Raw genomic sequence first — 22,209 nt, forward strand, 5'->3', positions numbered from 1 at the left:
AGACAGGATGCTCCTGATCCTGGTGGGGCTTGAGGGAAATCCTTGTCTGCTTGTGCCTGGCTGAGCCATTGCAAAAATCTTGTGAGCCTTCCAGAAGCAGATTTAGAGGGGGAGACACTGCATGGTGATGGCCCAGGACTGAGGTTTTGCCCTTTGTCTGTATTTAAGCACTGAGGATCAATCCATGGGGCTGATGCCTCGAGCAGTGCAGTGGAGCTGCCAGCCCTTTCCTCCACAGTCCCTGCCAGCAGCAGCTCAGCACTAACTGTGGGGCTGAATGCAGGTATTATGTTCTGGCACACCAATGTTCCTGTTAATAAGCTCCTCACCATTCACAGGGTGTTTTACTTTGATTCATCCCAACGGCAGTGCTGTATAATGGACTATATACTGTAATTGTCCCCCATTGTCACCACTTAATAACTTAGTATGATGTTATCGCAGCCATTCGCAGGCTTTTTTGCAAACTTTGATGAATAATATTTTGTTCTTAGGGAATAAAAAAAATTGAGAGAATGGTGAAAAGAGGCAGAAGTTGGACGAAGTCTGCTCTAATTGCGGAGTGGGCTTAATAATAGAAATGTCCATAGCGTCCAGGCTGCTTTTGTTTCTGAGTCTCTGGGAACATCCGCTGGGCCAGCCAGGATGGAGCTGCTATTAAATACCATTTATTTTTTAAAACATCTTGATCAGCAAGAATTGGCTCTGTGCTTGGGGAATTTGCTTTGCTTTGCTTGAGCTTGACAAGTCTGAGCTCAGACACAGCAGATGGGATCCGTGTTCGTTTCCACAGACAGGGATGAGGGATGTGATATCCGTGGGGTGATGCTCATGGGGTGGGTGCAGGAGCCAGGAAATGATGGGCAAGAGAGTGCAAATGTTGGTACTCTGCTGTGCATGGCTTCAGCGAGGCAGCAGCCTCAACATCTGTCAAGATATTTGGGGAGAACTTTGGGCTCAGGGTGGAGCAGCTGCAGGTAGAAGAGCTGTGCTGGAGGCTGGACAAGCATTTTCTCCACATTTGAGCTCTCTGGCTGCCTCTCGAAGTTAGATGTGCAACATCCCACTAAATATTTGTGGCTCCCACGCATTTGTCAGCTCTGAATGCTTATGGTATCTGATTCCATGTCTAGCAGGGGAAGGAGAAGTCCAGAAGAGATCAAACCCTGAATATGATGAAAAGAAGGGTGGGGAGGTAGATGCCTGGGCTAGAGTGCCCTGGGTGGGAGGCAGGGGAGGGCTCCTTGGCATCAGCTAGGGACCTAAATGAGTTTTTCCCTGTAACACATGTCCTGACCTTTTTTTAAAAATGAAATCTATTTTATTAATTTTTTTTTTATCAAATCCATCCATGAAACATTAAAGATATGACTGTGGAAAAGGTCAAGGAACGTGTAGTTGTTGAGAACTTGTTCCACTTGATGGCTTTTCCCTTAGGGAAGCTCCTCCATGCTTTCTCCTCCCCCACCTCGGTCTTTAAAACAGAAAGTGTCAAGTTGCCTTGAATTTTGGGTTTAACAGAAAGAGCAAAACTTGTTCCTGGAGCAGGACAGTGGAAGGGCACTGCAGGTTCCCTTGGGGAGCTGCTGCATCAGCCCAGCGTTGGCACAGGGAAAACTTGAGCTAGGAAGGATCTCTCCCCACAAACCCAGACCCCAGAGGAGGGTTGTAGGGCCTCCATCCGTGCTGGAGCCATGTGCCTCAGGGAAGGGAGAGGCTTCTCAGGGGGCTGGTCTGCAGGGAGCACATATCTCAGGCAGAATTAATGAAGACAAAGCCTGAGACATGTGTGTAGTGGCAATTTGTCCTGGTTTCAGGACATGTGCTTTTGGTCCTTCTCCTTGGCTTGGGTCTCTGTTTATTCCCCATGGGAATGGAAGGCAGTCACACTTGCTGCAGGAGGGGAAGAGCAGCTGAGCTGTACTTACAAGAGCTTTGTAAGCACTTCCCAGCACTTTCCAGAATCACACCTGCCAGGCAGGAGCCAGATCTGCAGTAGGCAATGAGAGCTGCTCTCCTTGCACAAGCAAAGAGAAGGAACCAAAGAAAGAAATGAAGGTGATAACAGAGTCAGAAGAGGGCCTGTATTGAAGTTCTTTGGGCAAGCTATGTTACTGGTAACATCAGAAGTCTGTGTAAACCAGAAAATGGGGAAGTAGAGTGGATACATCTGCCAGGGGCTGGACTTGGTTGAATACACCAGACCCCCTTCCATCCATGGTGGTTGTTCTCTTCTGTTTGGTTCCTTCTTTCATTGTAACTCAGGAAGCTGGGACATAAATGGGGCTTGCTGGGCTGTAAAAATGCAGAGTTGAACAACACTGAAATTTTAGGCTCCAGACAAGAAAGAATAGGTGAATGGAGGGCAAAAGCAAAGCAGCAACCATCCTGCTCCATCAGCATAGCCTGGATTTGTCCAGTGGTCCATAAGCATCAACACAGGGATGGGGACTAGAGGGAAATACTGTGTGAGGATTTGGGGCTTTGAATAAGAAGGCACAGGAGTGGGAAGGCACACTGGGACATCATGACAAAGAGCAATGAGGTCTGAGGAGCTGGAGCTTTGAGCTTTGCCAAAGAGCAGGAGGCTGAAGGGCCAGGAGAGGTGGAGTGAGCACCTTGATCTCAAAAAAGGGTATCCCAATGGGATGAGAATGGGTCCTGGCAGCCTGGAGGCTGCCCCTTGCCCCATGGACATGGCAGGGGGAGCTGGATGAGTGTAGAGGTCACTGTGAGCTGTCACATTGGGAACAGCCATTTGGTGGCCTCCTGAACTCGCTCCCTTCCACCTCCCAGAAACTTCCCCACCTCTCCTGGAGCCACTGAGGCTCCTTAGCTGTTCGTCTGAAAGTTTGAGCACAGCTGGTTCCAGCTATTATCCTTGTTTTTAGAGCAAAATACCACTAAAACATCCTTTCTATGACTTTTTGCACCGCAGTTTTGGGGTTTTTTGGTGTTAAAAACTGGCAATGTCAGCTGCTCTGCTTGTGTTCTTATCACAGTGGCAATGGAGGCTGAGTAACTCCTCAGTGTGTCCGACCCCTCTCAGGCTGCAGGAGAGTGGCTGATGGCACTAGAGGACATCAGAAAGATGTCACATGTGTCCCTGGAGGGTTTCCAGCAGGGAAGTTTTGGGGGTTTCTCTCAGAGTTTGGCGGGGTTGTGGGGTGGATGGTGGTATTTTGGGGCACTCTGATGGGAATTAGTGCACGCTGCAGATCTGCCTTAGCATAAAAACCTGAGAGCAGAGGAGCTGTGGCAGCGCTGGGAGTGCCACACGGAAATCCCCGGCGGCAGCGGATAATAAACCAGGGCTTTTTAAAGCTCGCACCTCGCAGCGCAGCAAGAGGTGGTGCCTTAAAATAAATCGATTGTGAGTGGTTTCCAGTACAAACTTTCAACAGCCTCCGCTTGAATGAAAGGCAGAGAGCTAAAGGGAGGATTTCAAAGGCACTAAAGGCTTCATGCCCATGGAGCAGGGAGTCAGGGGCCTGCCAGGTTGCAGGCTGCATTTTGGGTTTTCAGGGATGCCCTCCTGCATCTCACGGGAGCTTCTGTGTTGTTGGCACCATGTGGGGAACCACAGAGAAGAGTAAACCTCTCCTTGAACTTCTTCTCAACTTCATGTGGAACTTGTCCAAAATACGCAAGAATAATGATAAGGAAGGATTTTTTTTTTTTCTTTGAAGACTCTGTCTGCTAATACCTGGCCAGGCAAATCCCTCCTTCTCCTGCCCAAGTGACAAGCTGTATCACTTCTTTTTTTTCCCTTTATTTTTAAAAAACCCTGTTCCTCCAAGCTCTAAGTAAAATTGATTTTTAAGTGCAACTATCTCTTATAATTGCTGCTGAAACGCCTTGTGGTTATTGTAATGGATTTTGAACTGTGACAAGTCCTTCTTGATGATCGTAGCAGGTGGTCTACAGGATATTTGAGTGTGGTTTAGGGAGCACTGTTTGTTTGAATATTTGGAGTATATTTGGGAGGAGATGGGGCTGGAGCAGTGGACTGAGACTGTGACTAACACGCTGGCCCTTCCAACACTGCAGAAGCTGAGCCTGCCCTGGGACCCCCTGCCAGAAGGGACCATCTCCAAAAATCCTTTGTGGGAGCCATGTCCCTCCAGTCACCCATCCCATGGGAGCCACAGCACACTGGCACGGGGGGAAAGGAGATGGAAAGAGCCCAGGGCAGCACCATCTCCTCCTCCACAGCTTGGTGAATTACTGGCTGTCACATTGCCCAGCTCTGACCTTCCAGCAAATGCATCTTGACCTGAATTATTTCTAGTCGTCTGAAACTTTATTGTGCATCTAGCAGCTGCTTGTCACCCAGCAGGAGAGTCCCCAAGCCCTTCCGGTCGTGGCAGAGCTCTGGCAGATGTGCTGCACTGTGCCAGGATGCAGTGTTTATCCCAGCAGCTCACCTGCTCTGTCCCTGTTGCTGTCTCCCAGCACATGGCAGGACCCTGGCAAAGCAGCTGTGGGTAGCAGCACCCACCAGGCTTTTAGCCCGGCAGCCCACCACTGAGAGGCTTGGATCGGGAGGGACAGCCCTGACTCTGCTGGGACACATCTGTCCCACCCACAACCAAAAAACAACTCTGGAGTCACATTTCTCAGGTGGTTTGTATCCATCACCCCTCTGGGATGCTGCTGACATGCCCCAGCTCTTCAGCACCTCCTGGGAGGCAGACACCAAGATTCCAGCTTCATCCCAAGAGAGATTTTTTTTTTCCTTCACAGCCAGAATTTAAGACTTTTACTGGTCTGACTACTGTGGAAATGGTAGGAACTTCCATCAGGAGCAGACTGGGCTTTCTCTGCCTTGCTCATCTTGTCAGCTGGTGCCAAAAGAGAGCGAGAGGTGTGGAATGAGCACCATTTAAAGTGCTGGGCATGGGCAGCCTGCAGAACTGTGCTGCCACAGGGCAGCTCAATACTCCTGCTTGGCTCTCCTCTAGCTGAATGTTGGGATCTCAGAGCAGAGGTCCCTGCTTTCTTCTCCATCAACTACAGAAGATGCAAAAGGCTACTGTGACTGCAAATGAGTGGCAAAGGAGATGGAGGAAAAGGATTTTTCTCACATCCAGAGCAGAGCAGGCAAGTGTGCCTGGTTTGGCTTCCCAAGGGACCACCTGCATCCCAAAGCCAGACAGCAGCACATTCCAGCAGGACTTGAGCATGATGATATTTAGCAGTGCCGTTTAACGTCATCTCTAATGCAAGAGCAAAGTTTGCTGCCATATGTCCAGGGTGAAAGGCAGGAGCATGCAGGATGAGGCAATGCCAGTGTGGCCAAATGCTCCTTCTGCTGACTCCACTCACAGGAAAGGGACAGTGAGAGAGGCCAAGCCTGCCTGCACCTGTTCCTGGCCTCATCTCTCCCTCCTGCCTCCCACAGCTCTGTCTCACTGCTGATGGGGGTGGGGACAGATCCTGCACCCTGGTGAGTCCTTCCTCCCCCAGGAGGGGTGGGGCAGGAGCCAGGGAGGGGCTGAGCAGCTATTGCTGGTCCCCAGGGGCAAGTGTCCCCTGGGTCTGCAGGGCACAGTGCCCCTCCTGGGTGACAGGGAGCAGGGGCAGAGCTCCTCTCTGTTTGTAATTTTGGAAAGCAAGTATCCAGCCTCATGGAGCACAGGAACTCCAGGAGAAGGGTAACAGAGAGGGGCTTTTCTACAAGGGGAGCAGTGCTGAAGAGAGCACCAGGCACAGTTTGTGCTGCAGGATGCCTGGTTCCCCGCACTGTCCTTTTGCCCTTGGTGCTTTGCTGTTTTGGGAAGTTAAGCCCTTCTGGAGACCTGAGCAATATTTTGGGGTAGGAGAAACACCCTGAGCAGCAACACTCTCCCTTTCCTCACCATCTCTGCAAAGACATTGGTACCTCTCTTCTTGGGATGTTTCACTCCTCCCCTCCCTGTGGTTGTTGGGATGGTGCTGGTGTTTCCTATTGGTAAAAATTGTGGCCCTGGAGAAGAAGGACAAACGAGAAATGCTGACAGGGGAATGAGAGCCACATGCTGCTGGTGTGCAGAGCATGAGTTACTGAGGTGCTCAGTAAAATGATGGAGGTTGTGGCTCTGGGGCTCATCCCAGGCCCCCAGTGCCAGATGCTGGCTGTGCCACTGCCCCATATGGGGTCTGCAGCAGCTCTGGCTCTGGTTTAGCTCCAGGTTTGCACTTGTGATCTCACTGCTGGCAGGGCTGGCTTGCAGAGGTGTCCCTGCTCCCTGCCCTGCCAGACCCCAGCAACAAGCACCAGCTGGTACAGAACCGAGGTCTGGGAGCCCTTGGAGGATTTACCATGTGCTCTTTGCTAGTCCCTGGGGCTTTATTTGCCCTCCCACGAGCAGGAGAACACTAGCAGCCAGTGCTGGGCACAGCCCCATCCTCCCTCATGCACAGGCTGGATCCAGGCACAAGGAAGGAGAGATGGGCCCTATCCATCCCTCTCCTCCTGCACAGCCAGGGGAGTTATTGACAAACAAGTTAGTGCTTTGAAAGAAAAATGCCGCAGCACATTTGAAGCTGCCTCCGTGATCAATACTGAGCCGTGGCCGAGCCTGCTGCCGACTGGATTTCAGATGATGGCTGGGGGGTAATAAGAGCCCTGGGATCAACTGTCTCGGAGATTATTACAGGATGAGATGCTTCGCTGCTTTACAGTGTTTACTCAAGATTTATATTCCCTCTGTGTACATAAGGGGGTTGTTGTCTTTTGTCGCTGGTTGATCATTTTTTGACGGTGACGTGCACGCTGTTGGTAGGGTTTGCTTAGGGGTGAATTCCGTGAATGTGCTGGGGATGAGGGGGACAGCTGGGGTGGAGGCACCCTGGAGCTGGTGGCAGGTGTTGGCTCCATGAGGAAGTGCCCTGTTTCATGCAGGCAGGAAGGATGGAGACATGTGAAGCACATGTGGAATGGGCTTTTGCCTTTCCAGATGCTCTGCAGTAACCACTGAGGCTTCAGGGTGCCCTGTCCATGGAAGAGGGGTTGGTACCAGAGTAGAGGGCTTGTGCCATCCTCATTCCTTCATTATGGAGGAGGAAGAGCTGCAAAACCAGCTCCTGGGGGATGTTCCTGCCTGGGGCTTGAGTTCCTTGGCTTTGTCATGTGTGTTTGATTTCACCTTCTTGCCTTAACCTTTCACCAGCAGTTCCCTGCCTGGGAGGAGCCTGGCAGGTGTGGGGCTGTGTGGCACTGCCCTCCACGGGAGGTGTGGGGCTGTGTGGCACTGCCCTCCACGGGAGGTGTTGGGCTGTGTGGCACTGCCCTCCATGGGAGGAGCTGGCAGGTGTGGGGCTGTGTGGCACTGCCCTCCATGGGAGGAGCCTGGCAGGTGTGGTGCTGTGTGGCACTGCCCTCCACGGGAGGAGGGCTGGCAGGTGTGGGGCTGTGAGACACTCTCCACTGGTAGTGCAGGGCTGTTTGAATCTCCAGCACAGATCTCCCTCCCAGCTGTGTGCTGGGCTGCGAGGTTAATGCAATTCAGAGCCTTGGGCGAGATGCTGCGATGAGGGTGATAAGAGTCCCCTGAGGGAGTTAAAGGAAGGCTTAGCAGGAGTGGCTCTCCCTGGAGCAAACATCCCTAGGCACACACAGCTGCTGTGGCTGGGCTTCCACACTGGCTGTGGGGAGGAGCCAGGAACCCCATCCCAAACTACCTGAAAAACATCCCCCAACACCCACATAGGCTTGGGGCACCTGTGTGGAGGCTTGGACACAGGGGTGGCATAGCTGCTGTTACACGGGGCTGCTCAGTCTCCTTCTGCAGAGTATTTGCTGTAATCCTGTTTTATAAATCCAGCCTTGGTCTTTGGCCTCCCTGAGCTCTGCTCTGCTTCCCAAGTTAAACCCACTGATCTGAGTGAGGCAGGAGCAGCCAGGCCATGCTTATTGCCATGGTGGGGCTGGGAGAAGAGATTTACTAAATCATTGGACCAGTTCCCTTTGGAAGGAGTCTGTGTGAAAATATCAGAGCAGTGAAGGATAGCCCCAAGTGTGATGGGAGAGAAGGGGTGGCAAGGAGGAGCTGAGCATCCCCCTTGGGTGTCTGCTCCATCAGGGACAATCCTCCAGGGTGCTGGCCCCTCCAGCAGTGGGGATGCCAACAGCAGGGATGGTCCCTCCACTAGAGAGGAGGTCGTGGTCCCTGCCTGTGCCAGCTCTGCTGCTCCAAGTGTTCCTCACTCCCAGCAGCTTCCCCATCAGACCAGCTGTCCCCAAAAGCTGCTGCTGGGGGTGAGCACACGTGAGTCAGCCCTGCTCAGGGTGGGGTGAGTGAGCTTGTGGGGGATCGGGCTGAGTAGCAAGGTCCTGGAGCAAAGCCAGGGAAAAGCAGCAGCCGTGTTTCTGGAGCTGCCATCCTCTGGGCAGACAGATGGCCACCCAAATTGTTGCCCCTTTCCTTTCCTGCCCATCTTCTGCGAGGGAGGGTGTGTGCCCAGCCGTGCCACCTTGGCTGCCAGCTGCCCATGCTGAGTGTCCCCAAGGCTCTCTGATGGCAGGCGAGGTGCTCTGCTGAGCAGGGAGCTCCTGACCCAGCCCCGGCGAGCAGAGAGGGCTCCGTGCGGAATACAAATGAGTCTGGGGCAGGCAGCGCCTTCCCCTCACACAGCCCGCTGTCTGTCGGGATCTCCAGACACCAATCCCCTGCAAATCTCCTGCTGGCCTTTCATGACCTTCAGAGTCGTTTCAATTCAGTGTTTTCAGCCTCTAAATCTCCTGTCCTTAGCCCTGGGTGACTTCTGGGGAAAGAACCGTGCTCCTTAAAGTGCCAGGGCAGTCTCTGCACCACAGCCTGCTGGAAATCTGCAGGTATTTCACACCCATGCTTTATTTTTGGTAATTCCTCTATTTTGTATTGCTGTTTGAACCCCACAATTGACAACCCCAGGTCTGAAATCTGGAGAGGTTTTGGTGACTGCCCTGTACCCTGCCAGGCTCCTGTTTCCTGGGTATCTCACAGTCCCTGCACGCAGCACACCTTGAGCTGGACTGATTGATCTGTAACACTTGAAAAATAATGGTTTAATCATTATTAAGGATTAGAAATAATCCTTGAGCTGTATTGATCACAATAACATTATTCATGATGAACTCATTTGGCATTAATGGGGACGTCCTGCAGCAGTGTGTGGCTCCAGGCAGACCCGTCACCTCCCCTGGGGAGCTGTCACTGGGGTTTGTGGGAGCAGCAACAAACCCTGCCCTAACAAACACCTCCAGGAGCTGCTGTCCCAGAGAGCCCCCTTGGGGGACACGTTGTTATTGGCACAGTTTTGGAGGGTCCTGAATCCAGCAATCCCCCATCCTGTTCATGACAGCAGCCCATCTCCAGGCAGGGGCTGGATGGGCTCCATCTAGCTCCAGTCAGGGATGTGACAGGGTGGGACTGCTCCCATGGGAGCCCCACATGGCACCACCCTGGGTCTGTCCCCTGTTGCAGAGGAAGGAATGCTGGCTGCCTGCTTGGCCTCTCTCTCCTCCCAGTCACCATCTTGCTGAAACATCCTTAGTGAGGAAAATGCTCCAGGAGCAACAGCTGGAGGGCTCTGGGGACACTCCTCCTGGGTGAATACCCAGTGGCAGCCAGGAGCCAGCACAGCACCCTGCTGTGGCTGTGCCATCCTGCTGCAAGCTCCCCCATTCCTGCTATTTATCAAACAAGAACATCTGGGTTTCCTTTTTTTTTTTAACCAAAATTGTGTCTGGTTTGACTTTGACAAATTGACATTTTCCAGAGGAAAAATATCTCCTGTCGAGGTGTCGTTCCTGGGTGTAGCCGTCCCTTACTGCACCATTTGCAGCTCTCCAGGCACTTTGCACAAGGCGATGAATAGTTAAAGATGTCCATAAATCTTACCCCAGCCCATAATAAACAAACACGCTCTTATCAAGTATAGAAAAATGCATATTTCATCACCACTGCCTTAAACGCAACTCAGAATAAATGCTTGTCTTTAATCAGCCATCTCAATATATAAACAGAGCACAAAAGCTTGGAGGGGATGAGGTACAGAATTGGGCCACGGATTTTCTAGGCAGCTCTTGGGGGCAGGGATATGGCTGTGCAGGTGAGACCATGAAAAACTGCCCTGAAAATTCATATCACTTGGCTTTTCTGTCCAGCCACGTGTTGTTTCTCATTCCCTTCTGCCTGCTACTGGAGCCGTAAGGATTTTGCTTCAATATTCAGCTGATAGCTGATCTTTCCCCTTGGATGCTGGCCACTGAAAGCAAGCACTTTGATTTAGAAATCAAGATTAAGAGAAAGAGAAAAGATTAAACAGGAAAGTTTCAACCAGTGCGTGCTGAGATTACGCAGTGATGGATTCGTGTTTCCCTGCATCTGATAAGAACCAGCTGCATTTTCAGGCTGGGGAGGGCCAGATCTGTGATTTCTTTCACCTTACTTTCGAGTGCCTGTGCTTTGCCATGCTCACAGAAATACAGCATCTGCTGCCACGGCCCTGCTCAAGCCACCCTGCCAGGGCTGGCTCTGCCACTCTCCTGCATGGGCAGTGGGGCACTGTGGCACCTGGGGGCTTCCTTTCCCCTGAGCAGCCAGTTGGAAGGGCTGAGACATTTTGCATCCCTGTGTGCTGATGGAGTGCTGGAGAAGCTGGTGACAGTGGGGACAGCAGCTGTGACCTGTGGCTGTGCCCAGGGCTCGTATGTGTGTGTGCTCTTATAGCTGGCCACCGTTCAGGCCCTGGGGAAATAATTTCCCAGGGATATCACTGGGCTTCACTGCTGCCCCTGTGGGCTCCCACCAGCCTGCCACATCCCTGATGAGCAAAGGAATGCTTTTTCGTCCTGGGATTTGTGGTTCATGGAGTGGCAGTAGTGTGTGTAGCACTGGGAATCTTGTGTTCACTGTGTGAATCTCTGTGGTGCTGCCCAGGCAGTGATTTGGGGTTGTTATTTCACCCAAGATGTCACCTCACTGTCAGTGCTCCTTCCTCCTCCCAGCCAATTCAGTGTGTGAAAACAGCCAGGGCTCAGCTCTCTCCCCATGCTCTGGCTGCCAGCAGCACTTGCATGGAGCAGAGCATGTCCATCCCCCTCTAGGGAAATAGATCTGCAGGGAAATGAGGAGCAGGCGAGGCAGGAGCCTGTGCTGTACATCCTCGCTTGGTCTGTCTCCCACTAACTCTCCAGGGAGCCCTCTAGGGACTGCAACAGCCTCAGAGCCTCTCAGCCCGGTACAGATTGGCCCCTGGAGCGGGGACCTGGCAGTGTGTATTCCCTGGGAGCCTTGCACAGCTGATGGCTGGTGGGGAGCAGGCTGTGCTGAGTGTGGCATGACCAGACATAAACCCCGTGCCCCTGTTCGCAGTGAGTGGGGTCTGGGAGGCCCTCAGCTCTGTGGGCTGGCTCAGGACACTGGGCTGCCTCCTGCTGGGTTTTGGTGCTGATCAGGTTGTGCAGCCCTCGACCAGCCCCAGGCAGCTGCCCACACACCAGGATGCCTGGGGCTGGTCGAGGGATGGAGGGAAATGTGCTGGTTTGCTCTTGGCTTTATTTTCTTAGTGATGCCGAGAGGATCCTGTAGAGAGCCTGGAGCTCTTGCCCTGTTTATCCCCTTTGATTCCACAAAAGGCCAGACTGCAGCTTCTTCCAGGCACTGCAGTACCCATGGGGCTGCCCAGTCTCCAGCCCTGCCCTGCTGCATCCTCTGTGCTGGTGAGGGGTCTCATGGCTGAGCATGCAGTGAGGGCACCCTGGTGCTGAGCATCGCCCCATCCCACTTCAGCAAATCCTGCTTCCTCTGGTTACCCCAGTGTGGCCATGGCTATACAAAGGGGTTGAATCTGGGTGGGCAGCAAGGTGCACCTCTGGGCTCCAGCACTGGGGCATTTTGAGGGGGTTTTGAGGCATTTTTGAACTTGCTCTGCACAGAGCTGGGGGCTGTCAGGACAGAGGGCTGGGTTCAGCCTTGCCCTGTGCAACAAGAGCCTGTCCTGCTCCAGGGGGATGCCAGCAGCTGCCAAGCTGCAGCGGCTCAGCCCTGCCGAGTTCAAGTGGCAGCAGCTCCCCTGGAGATACGGGCTTGCTCCAGGAAAGGCAGGAGCAAGCAGGAAAAAGTGGCTCCCTGTGCCTGGAACCCCCTTGCAGGGTGCTGCCCACAGTGCCTCCTCCTGCCCCTTGCCGTGCAGCAGAGGGGTGGCAGGGCACTGCAGGAGCCCCCAGGCAGGGACGCTGGCTGTTGGGGTGGCACCCATGCTCCTGCGCTGCTGGGTGCTCTTGCTTCCCCTAGGCTCATTTCTCCTCTCCCACTTGTTTTGCAGAGACTTGCCAACGCGGCGGAGAAATTCCAGAAGGCTCACCACTGGCAGGACAACATCCGGGTAAGGCTCCAGGCACCCCTGCCCTGCTGTGCTGTGCCATCCCTCCTTGCCCTCGTTCGTGTCCCCGTCGTGAGGGGCCGCTGGCTGTGCCGTGCCCGGCCCAGCCCCACCGCCTGCCGCGCTAATGAGAGCAAATGAAGCGACTGGAGCTCGTTGGCGGCCTCGCCTCAGCCCGCCGTGAGGGGAAGGCCGGAGGGGAAGGCCGAGCTGACAGCTCAGCGCTGAGGGCGGCGGGCTGAGGAGACTCCGGCTCTCCCCAGCTCCGGCAGCCCCTGGGTTGGGGCTGGGGGCCTGGCACGGGGTGACAGCAGCGGTGGCTCTTTGGTGGCACATGCCAGCAGTTGTGGCGGGGGCTGGGGGCTGTTCCTGGGGAAGGAGCAATCTGGGCTGGGAGAGGGAAGACGCGGGTTTAATGATTGCATTTGACTTTGTAATTCTGGCGGTGATAGCACTCAGCAGGAACCTGAAGGATTCTGTCTGGAAATGCTCTCAAATTATAACCATAATACAAAAGGAAAGAAAGATTGTTTTTCTCCCAGTGCAAATGGAATCTGCAGTAAAAAAATACTCCTGAGCCACCCAGCCCCTTCCTCTTGGCTAGGGCTGCATCCTGCCCAGCCCTGAGGATCCTCCTGCATCCTCCGAGGGGACAGCCTGGGGATAGCCCCACTGCCAGGCATGCTGCTGTGTTTTGGGGGGGATTTCACAGTCTGAGCTGCTACTGCTCACACAGACCTTCCTGCCATGGGTGACGGTCACCAGGGCTTGCTGGGGAGAGGAAGAGGTGGAAGGAGCAAAAGAGAAGGCGAGGGATTGACCTGCTTGGCTTTCATTTGCCATGTGGCCAGCGTGGGGTGGAGGCTGGTGGCTGATTCTGTGTCCCACGGGCACCCAAGGGGCAAGATGAGCTCACAGGGGCCTTTCTGTCTGCATGAGAGCACTGGTGAACCGCTGTCAGCTCTTCCCAAAAGGCCAGTGGAGAGGAGATGAAGAGGATAATGAGATTTGGCGCAGGCACCTGCTGATGCCAATGCTGGTGCCACACCAGGACCTTGGCTTGGAGCTCCCAAGGAAAGCTCAGAGAAGTGCAGGGCAAGCTTCAGGTGTCTTGACCCAGTCTCACATGTCCTCCAGGGTCAGGAAACACATCCCTGAGCAGCACCTGAAACTTGACTGTGGGTACCCCAGGAACATTGTAGTTTCCATGTGCACCCCATGCTGGGCTGGCACCCTGGGTTGCATGCCTTGTGACCAGGGCATGTGCAGGGTGGGCACAAGGTCACTGCATTTTGTAAGAGTGCTTGGGGCTTTTGTTCATCCTTCAGAACGCAGGGATGGGCTTCTGCTGCAGGGGCTCTTTGCAGCCCCAGAGAGCTCCTTCTCCAACCAGACCCGGCTGCCTTCCACTGCCAGGGGAATAAGAGCAGGACACAAAACACGCTGGGAAAGGCTGTAGCACTGCAAAGCTCTTGGCTCATTTTGCCATTCACGGCACAAACCTTTCAGAAATCCACTTTCATAGAAAAAAAAATATTTTTAATAGCACTGTTTGCAACCACTTAATCAAGGTAATTAGGAGCGAGTCACCCAGAAACAATGTGCAGTGATGCGTCACCGCAGAGCTCGGCGCAGCTTTATCAGGACAGCCCAGGCCTGGCTGGGACACTTGATGGACTGGTCCAGCTCTGTGCACAGCCCCCAGGGTGCTGGGCATCAGCCCTGCCTGAGGAGTGCTGTCTGCAGCAGCCCCAGCTCCTGGGCAGAGCGGAGGGGTGAAGGGGCTTTGTACATCTCATTCCCAGGGCTGAGCCTCCTCTTCCTGCCCTTCATCCCCGAGATGGCCGGGCAGGTCAGAGCCGTGTGCCCCCTGGCTCTGCAGCTGCCCCGGCTGTGCCGGTGCTGGCACGGGCAGCAGGCAGGGAAGGGGCAGCGCAGCATCCCAGCTCCTCCCTTGCTCCCTCCCCACGGAGCAGCTCGTTCCTGCTGGCTGCAGCTCTCCCCTCCTCTCCCAGCGTGTCGCGTCCTCACCCCGCGCCGGAGTCGATGACAGATTGCGGCGAGCGCGGTTATTTTTGTGTTTCCATCCAAAGGCGCCGGCAGATGCTGAGTGTTTGCGCTGCATTAGTGCTAATGGCAGCCCCATTAAACCTCACTGCAGATGGGTTGCTATGGAAGTCCAGGGGAAAATGAAGCAGGAGCAAGAGCCTGAGCGGCTGGGAGCTGCTGCCAGCAATCACTCACGATCCGTCTCTACGGGGAAAGTTCCTTTCTCCTTGCTGTTTTCTGGTGTTTCCAGCTACATGCCAGCCATGCTGGCCTTTCTGGAGCTGAGTTCAGCCTCCCACCCCAGGAGGCTTTGCAAAGTGCCTCCCTGTTCCCTAAACAATCCCTTCATCCTGTCCTGCTTCATCCCTGCTCCTTGTGCTCTTCCACGCTCATGTCTACCAGGTGTGCTGAGCTGGGTGTGTCCCCAAATAAATTCTGGATATGGGGCCATTTTCCTTGGTCAAAAGTAGCCTTGGCCCCAAGGTCACCCATATTCTGAGCACCCTCATGGGTTCCCTCAAGCTTGTTTTACTGCAGGGCTGGGTGGCAGCTCAGAGTGACATGGTGGGCAGGCTGTTGGGAGACATTGTGCCCTTCCCTGCCTGCACTGCGAGGGTCTCTCAGGGATGCACACTCATCCACTGGAGAAGGCTGGTAGAGCTCTGGAAAGGTGAGAGCTGGGTCCTGTTGCCAGAGCGGGCTCCCACCATGGGACATGGCAACCACCTGGCACTGGCATAGCAGGAAATTCTCCATTTGCAGTGGCCTGGCCTACCAGTTTTCCCAGTGAGAATCTTCTGGCCTACAGGCTTCCATTCAGAGATCCACTGGGATAGTCTGGCTCCACTCCATGCAGAAGCATGAGGGTTTGTCCTTCAAGGCACATCAGGGCTGGCCCCCTGCTCTGGATGTCCCCAGTCCTATCCCCTGGCTGTGGTAATGATTCTGAGCCTGCCCTGTGCTGACCATCCCGGAGCAAACAGAGGTGCCAGGACTCCATGCCACCCTGCAATGCAGCTATCAAATTTCCATCCTCTGCTTGCTGCCCTGCTTGGGTAAGGGACCTGCAGAAGTACCTATAAAAATGCTGAAAGGTCATGTTCCATTTTTTGCTGCCATCCTTTGTATCCATCCTTGCTGGCAAGCTGCCATGTGGTCTGTCAGACATCCCAGCCAGCTTCATGTTCTCCCAGCTCTTTTCCATTTGTGTGCTCTGCCTTCCTCCCAAGTTTTCCTTGGGTTCTTTCCCAGACCTTCAGCCCCATCCCAGCAGCATCAGCAGGGCCTCAGGTGTCCCACACTCACATAGTGTGTGGGAGTGGGGACCGTGCTGACCTGGGGGATGCTGTCAAAGGAGCAGATCTGCACTGCCAGCCACAGAATGCATCCCAGGCCAACATCACCATCATCGTCACCATCATCATCATCATCATTGCCGTGTGTAGGTCTGCTGGGGCTGCCGGAGCTATTTGTGCCTTTAGGGGACACTCCAGTGCTGCAGAGATCCATCCCCATGTTTATGTGTGCTTGGCAGGATTACATAAATTGCCTTTAAAAGTTGACTTCTTTATAAGCCATTTTCTGCTTCATAAAGTGTTTATTACTGTTGTTTTTCTCCCAGTCTCCTTCCTCACTGCATTTTCCATCACTATACTGGGAAGCTCCCCTCTTCCTCTGCCTGCTGCCCCTCTGCCTCCCTCCTCTCCCACCTTTTGATGTTGGAAAGGGCCCTTTGAAGGGTCAGAGCCCAGCAGGCCCTTTTTCCTTGGAAAAGAAAAATAGCCATACATTGAGCTGTGGATGTAGGAGCTGCTGGGAACAGGGTTTAACCACTAGGTGGTTTGGGGGACTGGTGACATTTGTGGAGGTGGCAGGGGGATCACAAGTGCTGGACAGCCCCATGCTGCTGCCTCCATCTGTAACCCCTGCCTGCAAGCACATGAGGAATAACAAAGCCCAGATAATTTCAAGCTCCATTAGAAACAAAACTCCAGGGAAAAGGAGATCGCTGTTTGCCAAATGGGGATGGACAGGAGCAATAACAGGGACTGTGCTCCTGACTGCCCAGGAAAGGTGCAGGATAAAGCAGGAATACATGGCAGCATGGCTGGGTACCCAGCCACGGCCACACAGCCCTGGGTGCTGCATCTCTCCAGGTGCAGGATCCTGCCCCATCCTGCTGCTCCACCCAGCACTGCTGTGCCATGCAGTGCCATGCCATGCCATGCCATGCCACGCCATGCCACGTGTGGGCTCCTGCTCCCATGGGCTGGGCACGGCCGCGCAGGCAGGGCTTTGTGTTCAAAGCAGCACCAGAAGGGCGAACGCCAGCTCCTTATCCTCCTTTCATTTTTCTCCTCCTTTAATTACAGATCCTACTTATCGGCTGAGAACAGAAAGATTGTCACCGTAACCTTGCACTTGCCCTTGTAGAAGGTTTACCTAAAAAGTTAGAAAATAAAATCAAATACTCTAATTTGCAGTCGTCTTGCCATTTCAAACCCAGTTTTCATTACAGCACAGAAAGTGCATTGAAGCTGTGTTTATAACCCCCTTTTAGATAACAAATCACATTTTCTTTTGGCTGGCGAGTGTGTAGAATTGATATTTTTTTTTTCAGTTTAATGGGTTTGTGTGTTCAGGAATGATCTCCATCAGCTGAGAGTCTTTATTGTGTTTGATATAATGTCAGCTTTCATTACGCTCGGAGAATTACTGTGCTATAGCACCAACCTTGCTCCTGTAGCGCCGGTCTGGCCGAAAAGCAGAACAGGAAAATCATTCACAAAACCCCTGTGTCGGTGCTGTTCCCTCTTAAAAACCAAGGATGGGGCTTGAGGGGGCCTGCCCAACACCCACTCTGCAAGACCACTGGGCCACCCATGGCTTCTCCATGACTATGATGGTTTGGTGTAAGGGTTGCTGGCTTTCCTCAGTGCTGCTTTCCCATCCCATCCCACCCCATCCCTGGAAGGGCTGGGGGTCTCCAACAGCCTCTGTGTGTGTGCTGGCATCCCTGTGGCACCCGGGTGCAGTGGAGGGGAGCAGCAGCCAGGCCTCGTTCGAGGCAGCCTCAGAGGAGCAGGACAGACAGGAGATGCCATGTAAAGAAGAATAGCTGGCGAGCTGTGATCAGATAAAACATCTTCTTGGGGAGATGAAAAAACTGTTGACAGGTCACTTAAATATTTCCCCAGCTCTGTCAGAGAGGCAGAGGGAGGAAATTGCTTTTAAAAAAAAGATGCCAAGGCAGATTATGATGACTGTTTCCACCTGTCCTGGGTAATGCGTACGGCCCCTGATGGTGGATGGGATGCAGGGAATTCACAGTGCTGCAGGAGAAATATGGGCCCCACCAGACTCCTTCTGGGTCTATCCAGCAGCCTGTGGTGGCTGGGGCTAACCATGAATATTGTCCTCTTCAGGGGACTAGGAAGGGATTCATTGTGGTGCATATGGACAAGAATAGCTCCAGCCAGTTGAAATAAAGGTTCAGCCCCTACCGGCCACAGCCACAGCAGGTAGGAATTTCTCCCAGGAATTCATCCAGCCCCTTTGGAGCCTGTTCCTGGCAGTGGCACTCACACCAGCCCGTGGCAGGTGTAGCAAGAACACTTTCTTTGCTCTGTTGTTCCCCAGCCAAGAGGCTGCTGTGCCCATGGCAGGGCTCAGACACCTCGGGCTGAGCACTCACCTGGCTGAGACCTGCAGCCCCAGCTGCCAGCCAGGACCAGTTGAGCAGCACACACCAATCCCCAGGGACAGCCATCAGGTGGCCCCATCACTCTCCTCGTGGCCAGGAGGGCTTGGCAGGGTGATGCTGTGGTGGGGACGTGCTGTGTCCCTGCTCACGCTCTGCTCCTCTGGCCATAGCACAGGTGTGAGGCTGCAGGAGCTCTGTGACACGTGCAGGATGTCTTCTGTATGAAAGGTGCAATATAAGCAAAAGCTGCTGCTATTTCTGTGTGCTTAATGGTTCAGGGACATTAAGAAGTACCTAAATACTCCCTGTCCTCTCTAAGTGCTGATGGCAGAGGAAAGGTGGGCTTTTGAGCAGAGCCCCAAGGGCTGTGTGGGCACACCAGCTCCTGCTTGCTCTCCCCACCCACTGAGTTGCCCACGTGTCTGACCAGCACAGCTCTGGTCACCTGGCTTTCCCCACATTGGTAAGCTGTGGCCTGGGATGCTGGTCCTGCCACCAGCTCCATCCAGTGGCTGGAAAACAGGCAGGTGCCAGCTTGGGATCCATCTTTTCTTCCCCACCACCCTCTGAGTTTCTCCTAACTGCCTGAAGGCAAACTGCTGCAGGATTTGGCTCTTCCAGAGCCAATTAAATCTTGAAAGAGATTTGCTGACCACAGGGGTCACCTGTGCTGCTCAGAGAAATGAAACCCACAGCCAGAGGCTGAGAGGGACCGAAATCAATGTGCTGCAGCAGGATCTGCCTGCAAAACTGCCCCGGGGAGCTGCAGCATCCCCAGGACATGTGAGTAGCAGGGTGACCCTTACAAGAGACAGTGAGCAATCCTGTGGAGTACTAAAGATCCTACAGGTCTCGGGAGAAGGATTAGCCAGATTAGGTGATTTTACAGGAAAGCTCTATAGGGGAGAGTGAGCCGTAGCCCTCCTGCAGTGTCCCTGCCAGCTGTGTGCTCCAGCTGGATGGCTGGAGCAGGGAGCTGATGTGCTGCCAACAGCTCCTTCGAGGATTTTTAGGATGGTGGCAGCTCTGTGTGTGATGTAGTTTGATTGCCACCTCGTTAGGTCGCTGACTTGGAGGCTTGGGCCAGCACCCCTCCATCCAGACATCTCCAGGCTGCAGCGAGATTACAGAGCACTGACCTTTTTAGCACTGTTTTTAGTTGCTGTAATTGTTTTAGGCAAAAAAAAATCTATTTGGATGCTTGTTGAGGGCTGTGTCAGGGGTTGTGGGGGGAGTGCCCCTCACCACCCACCTGAGACACCTGTGTGCCCCTCTTTGTCCTGGTTTTGTCTCATACCTGTTCTGCTGCTGTGTGTCAAGGGAGCACCAGTGCCAGAGCAGGGTCCTCCTTTGTGCCACTGGCAAGGCTCCAGCTTGCAGCTCTCCAGAACTCACAGCCTGGATTTTTAATTAGCTTTTCTCTTGGCGTTTTGGGGTGAAAACAGTGAAGGTGTGGAGCACAGGGCACCTAGGGAGGGCTCAGGGGGGTGAGGAAGGAGCCAAGGTCCCTGGGGGGACTCTGGCAAGCAGCATCCCCAGGGCCACCTCCAGGAGGCCCCACCTGGGTCAAGCCCTGGCCAGGGGCTGCCCAGTGACACTGAACCACAAGGGTTTGGTGCAGGTGCAGTGATTCCTTGGTGGCCTTGCTGGAGAAGCCTGGGCCGTGGCTGCAGGGACAGCTGCAGATCAGGCTGGGATTGCACTGAGCTCCCAGGGTTTAGTGTTGCACTGAGAGTTGCACTTCAGGAGCTGAAATAACCCCACACGTACCCACCAGCGACACAGCCATGCAGTGCCATTGTGCAGGTGGCACTTGGCAATTTAGGTAAGAAAATGGGCAGTGGTTAACACATCATGGAGCAGCAGCTCCTCCTTGGCAGCCTCCCCTGCAGTGGGAACCAGTGTGTGCTTCCTGCAGGCTCGGTTGCAAGAGACAGGGACAATATTTTGCTTCAAAATCCCTTGACGTCTTCACCCCCTTGTTTTCTTTATTGGTATTTATTCTGAAGGGCTCTAGAAATACCAGTGCTATTTACACAGACCTGGTGCTGAGTTTAACATGGAGCAGAGGAGGAGAGGATTATGTGAAGAAGGCAAATGTGGTTTTAAAAAAATATTTGGGAGCAGAAATTGTAGGACCCCTTGTTGTCTCTTGGAACACTCATGGCATCTTTTTAGAGCATCTCTGAGGGCTCTCTCCCTCCTTCCTGGAACAGACACAGGCTTCCAAGTGGCAAGGGCACAGATGCCCTGCCAGCTCCCCCAGTCTCCCTTGGACCCCATGAAAAGCCCCCAGCCTCCCAGCATCAGCAGGGCAAGGATTTTGGAGCCTGCCATCAGGGCACATCTCAGGGCCAGGCCCACGCTGATGCTGGCTGTCCCACACGTGCTGTCTCACATGTGGGAACCTCAACCACAGCCTGAGTGTGGCTGGGATCTCACCCAGCTGCTCCTGGGGTTGTCAGGGCTTGGCAAGGGCTCTGTGATCCCTGGAGGAATCGGTGGGAGGGATGTGCTCTGCTCCCTGTGCCATGCCCTGTGCCGTGGGAGTGCTGGAGCGGGGAAAGCAAGATCAGGGACGGGCTGTCCTGCCCAAGAATCATCACTGAGCACCATCACCCAGCACCATCACCCAGCACCATCACCCCGTGCCCTCTGCACTGCGGAGCGGGGCCTCTGCGGCTGCGAGGGGAATCGAGCTTTTCCGAGGAGCCAGTGGCAAATAAAATGAACAACAAAGCACCTTCTGGATGGCCGTTGTTAGTCACACTCGCTCCTGATTAAAGATCATTAAACATGAAATTAGCTGGTTTGTGTAAGGGGTCTCCCGGGGGTTCCTTTAATTAGGAAGTGCAGATGGCCGTGGACCCGGGGAGAGGGGCCGGGGCGTGCGTGGGGCCGGCAGCGGCACAGCAAGGCCAGCTGAAGAGAAATTAATTCTTTTTTTTGCCTTTCTTGTTGTTGTAAACCCCACAGCATTTCACAACAAATCACAGATAATTAATAAGTGTGTTCCCTTAATGACTGGGCTTTTTAATAGCAGAAATTGGAAGATGCTGCGTTAATTTTTTTTTACTTTCCCCTCCCGGTGCTGCCTTATCACAATCACTAAGAGTGGCAGAGCCCGCAGCAGCGACGGGCATCTTCTGCTCAGGAAGATGCTGGAACTGCCCTTTGCAATCGCCATCCCGGGGAGACACCGGCTGCACAGCCTGCCAGGGTCCCCTGCTGTTGATGTCCCCAAGATCAGCTTCAGGGGTTTCCCACCTCTTGGGAAGCCGGGAGAAGCCACGGCAAACCACCCTGGGGAGGGATTTTGTGGCTATAAGAGGCTAATCCCGGTGAGGAGTAGTGACTGCCAGCGCTCAGCGGGGCTGGTGGGATGGTGGTGCTGCCTGGAGAGCTGCTTGCCTCTCCTGGCCGTGCCCAGGCTGGGCTGGATGTCACAGTGCCACCGTGCCTGGCACAGGGCTGTGTCCCGGTCTGTCCAGAGCAGGGGCAGGCAGGACAGGGATGCAGTCAGTGCCATTGAGGCTTCGGCTGCGTTTCTGCTCGGGGCCAGATCGCTTTCCTCGTTAAATGATAACAGCAGCAATAATGACCCAAGGCGCTGCCCGTGCCGATGGAGATTGACTGGCAGACGTGTCAGCACCACGGCGCTGCCCGTGTGCCAGCATGGCACTGGGGCCGGCACGCTGGGAAGAGTCCCTGAGTGCCCTTTAATTACCCTTTCTACTGGTACACGGAATGCTGTTGTGACAGCATCGCTGCTCTCCCAATTGCCTCTTCAGGAATTTTATCAGCTGTCTCGCGTCTTGACACTCTGGGAAGAGGAATCCAAGCAGACCTTTCTGCTTAAATAGGTTCTAAACACCCCAAATTAACGACGTGCATTTCTCTGTGGAAGCAAGGACACTTTTCTCCCTGTTTCTGCAGTGCAGGGAGGGGGCCTGGGTGGCTGCAGGGCCATTGCCTGCCACGCTGCCTAAACCTGCCTCTTCTGTGGCTTCTAATGTTTGCAACAGAACCAAAGCAGCCTGGCTGTGGGGACGTGGCACAGGCTGGCACCTGGTGACAGTGCAGAGGCTGCAGTCACACCGGTGTCA

General features: G+C 54.0%; 1 protein-coding gene across 2 annotated transcripts in view; it reads left to right on the forward strand.

The window, feature by feature from the left end:
* The window catches only part of CACNA2D2 (calcium voltage-gated channel auxiliary subunit alpha2delta 2), a 207,928-nt gene that overhangs the window by 154,909 nt on the left and 30,810 nt on the right, over window positions 1-22,209 (forward strand). For both annotated transcript variants that reach the window (XM_064432366.1, XM_064432367.1), the window contains exon 4: window positions 12,295-12,354. In XM_064432366.1, the coding sequence (XP_064288436.1) occupies window positions 12,295-12,354 (60 nt within the window). The remainder of the gene's footprint in view (window positions 1-12,294; window positions 12,355-22,209) is intronic.

Source organism: Passer domesticus, chromosome 9 (assembly GCF_036417665.1).
Source record: "Passer domesticus isolate bPasDom1 chromosome 9, bPasDom1.hap1, whole genome shotgun sequence".
NCBI classification, from domain to species: Eukaryota; Metazoa; Chordata; class Aves; order Passeriformes; family Passeridae; genus Passer; species Passer domesticus.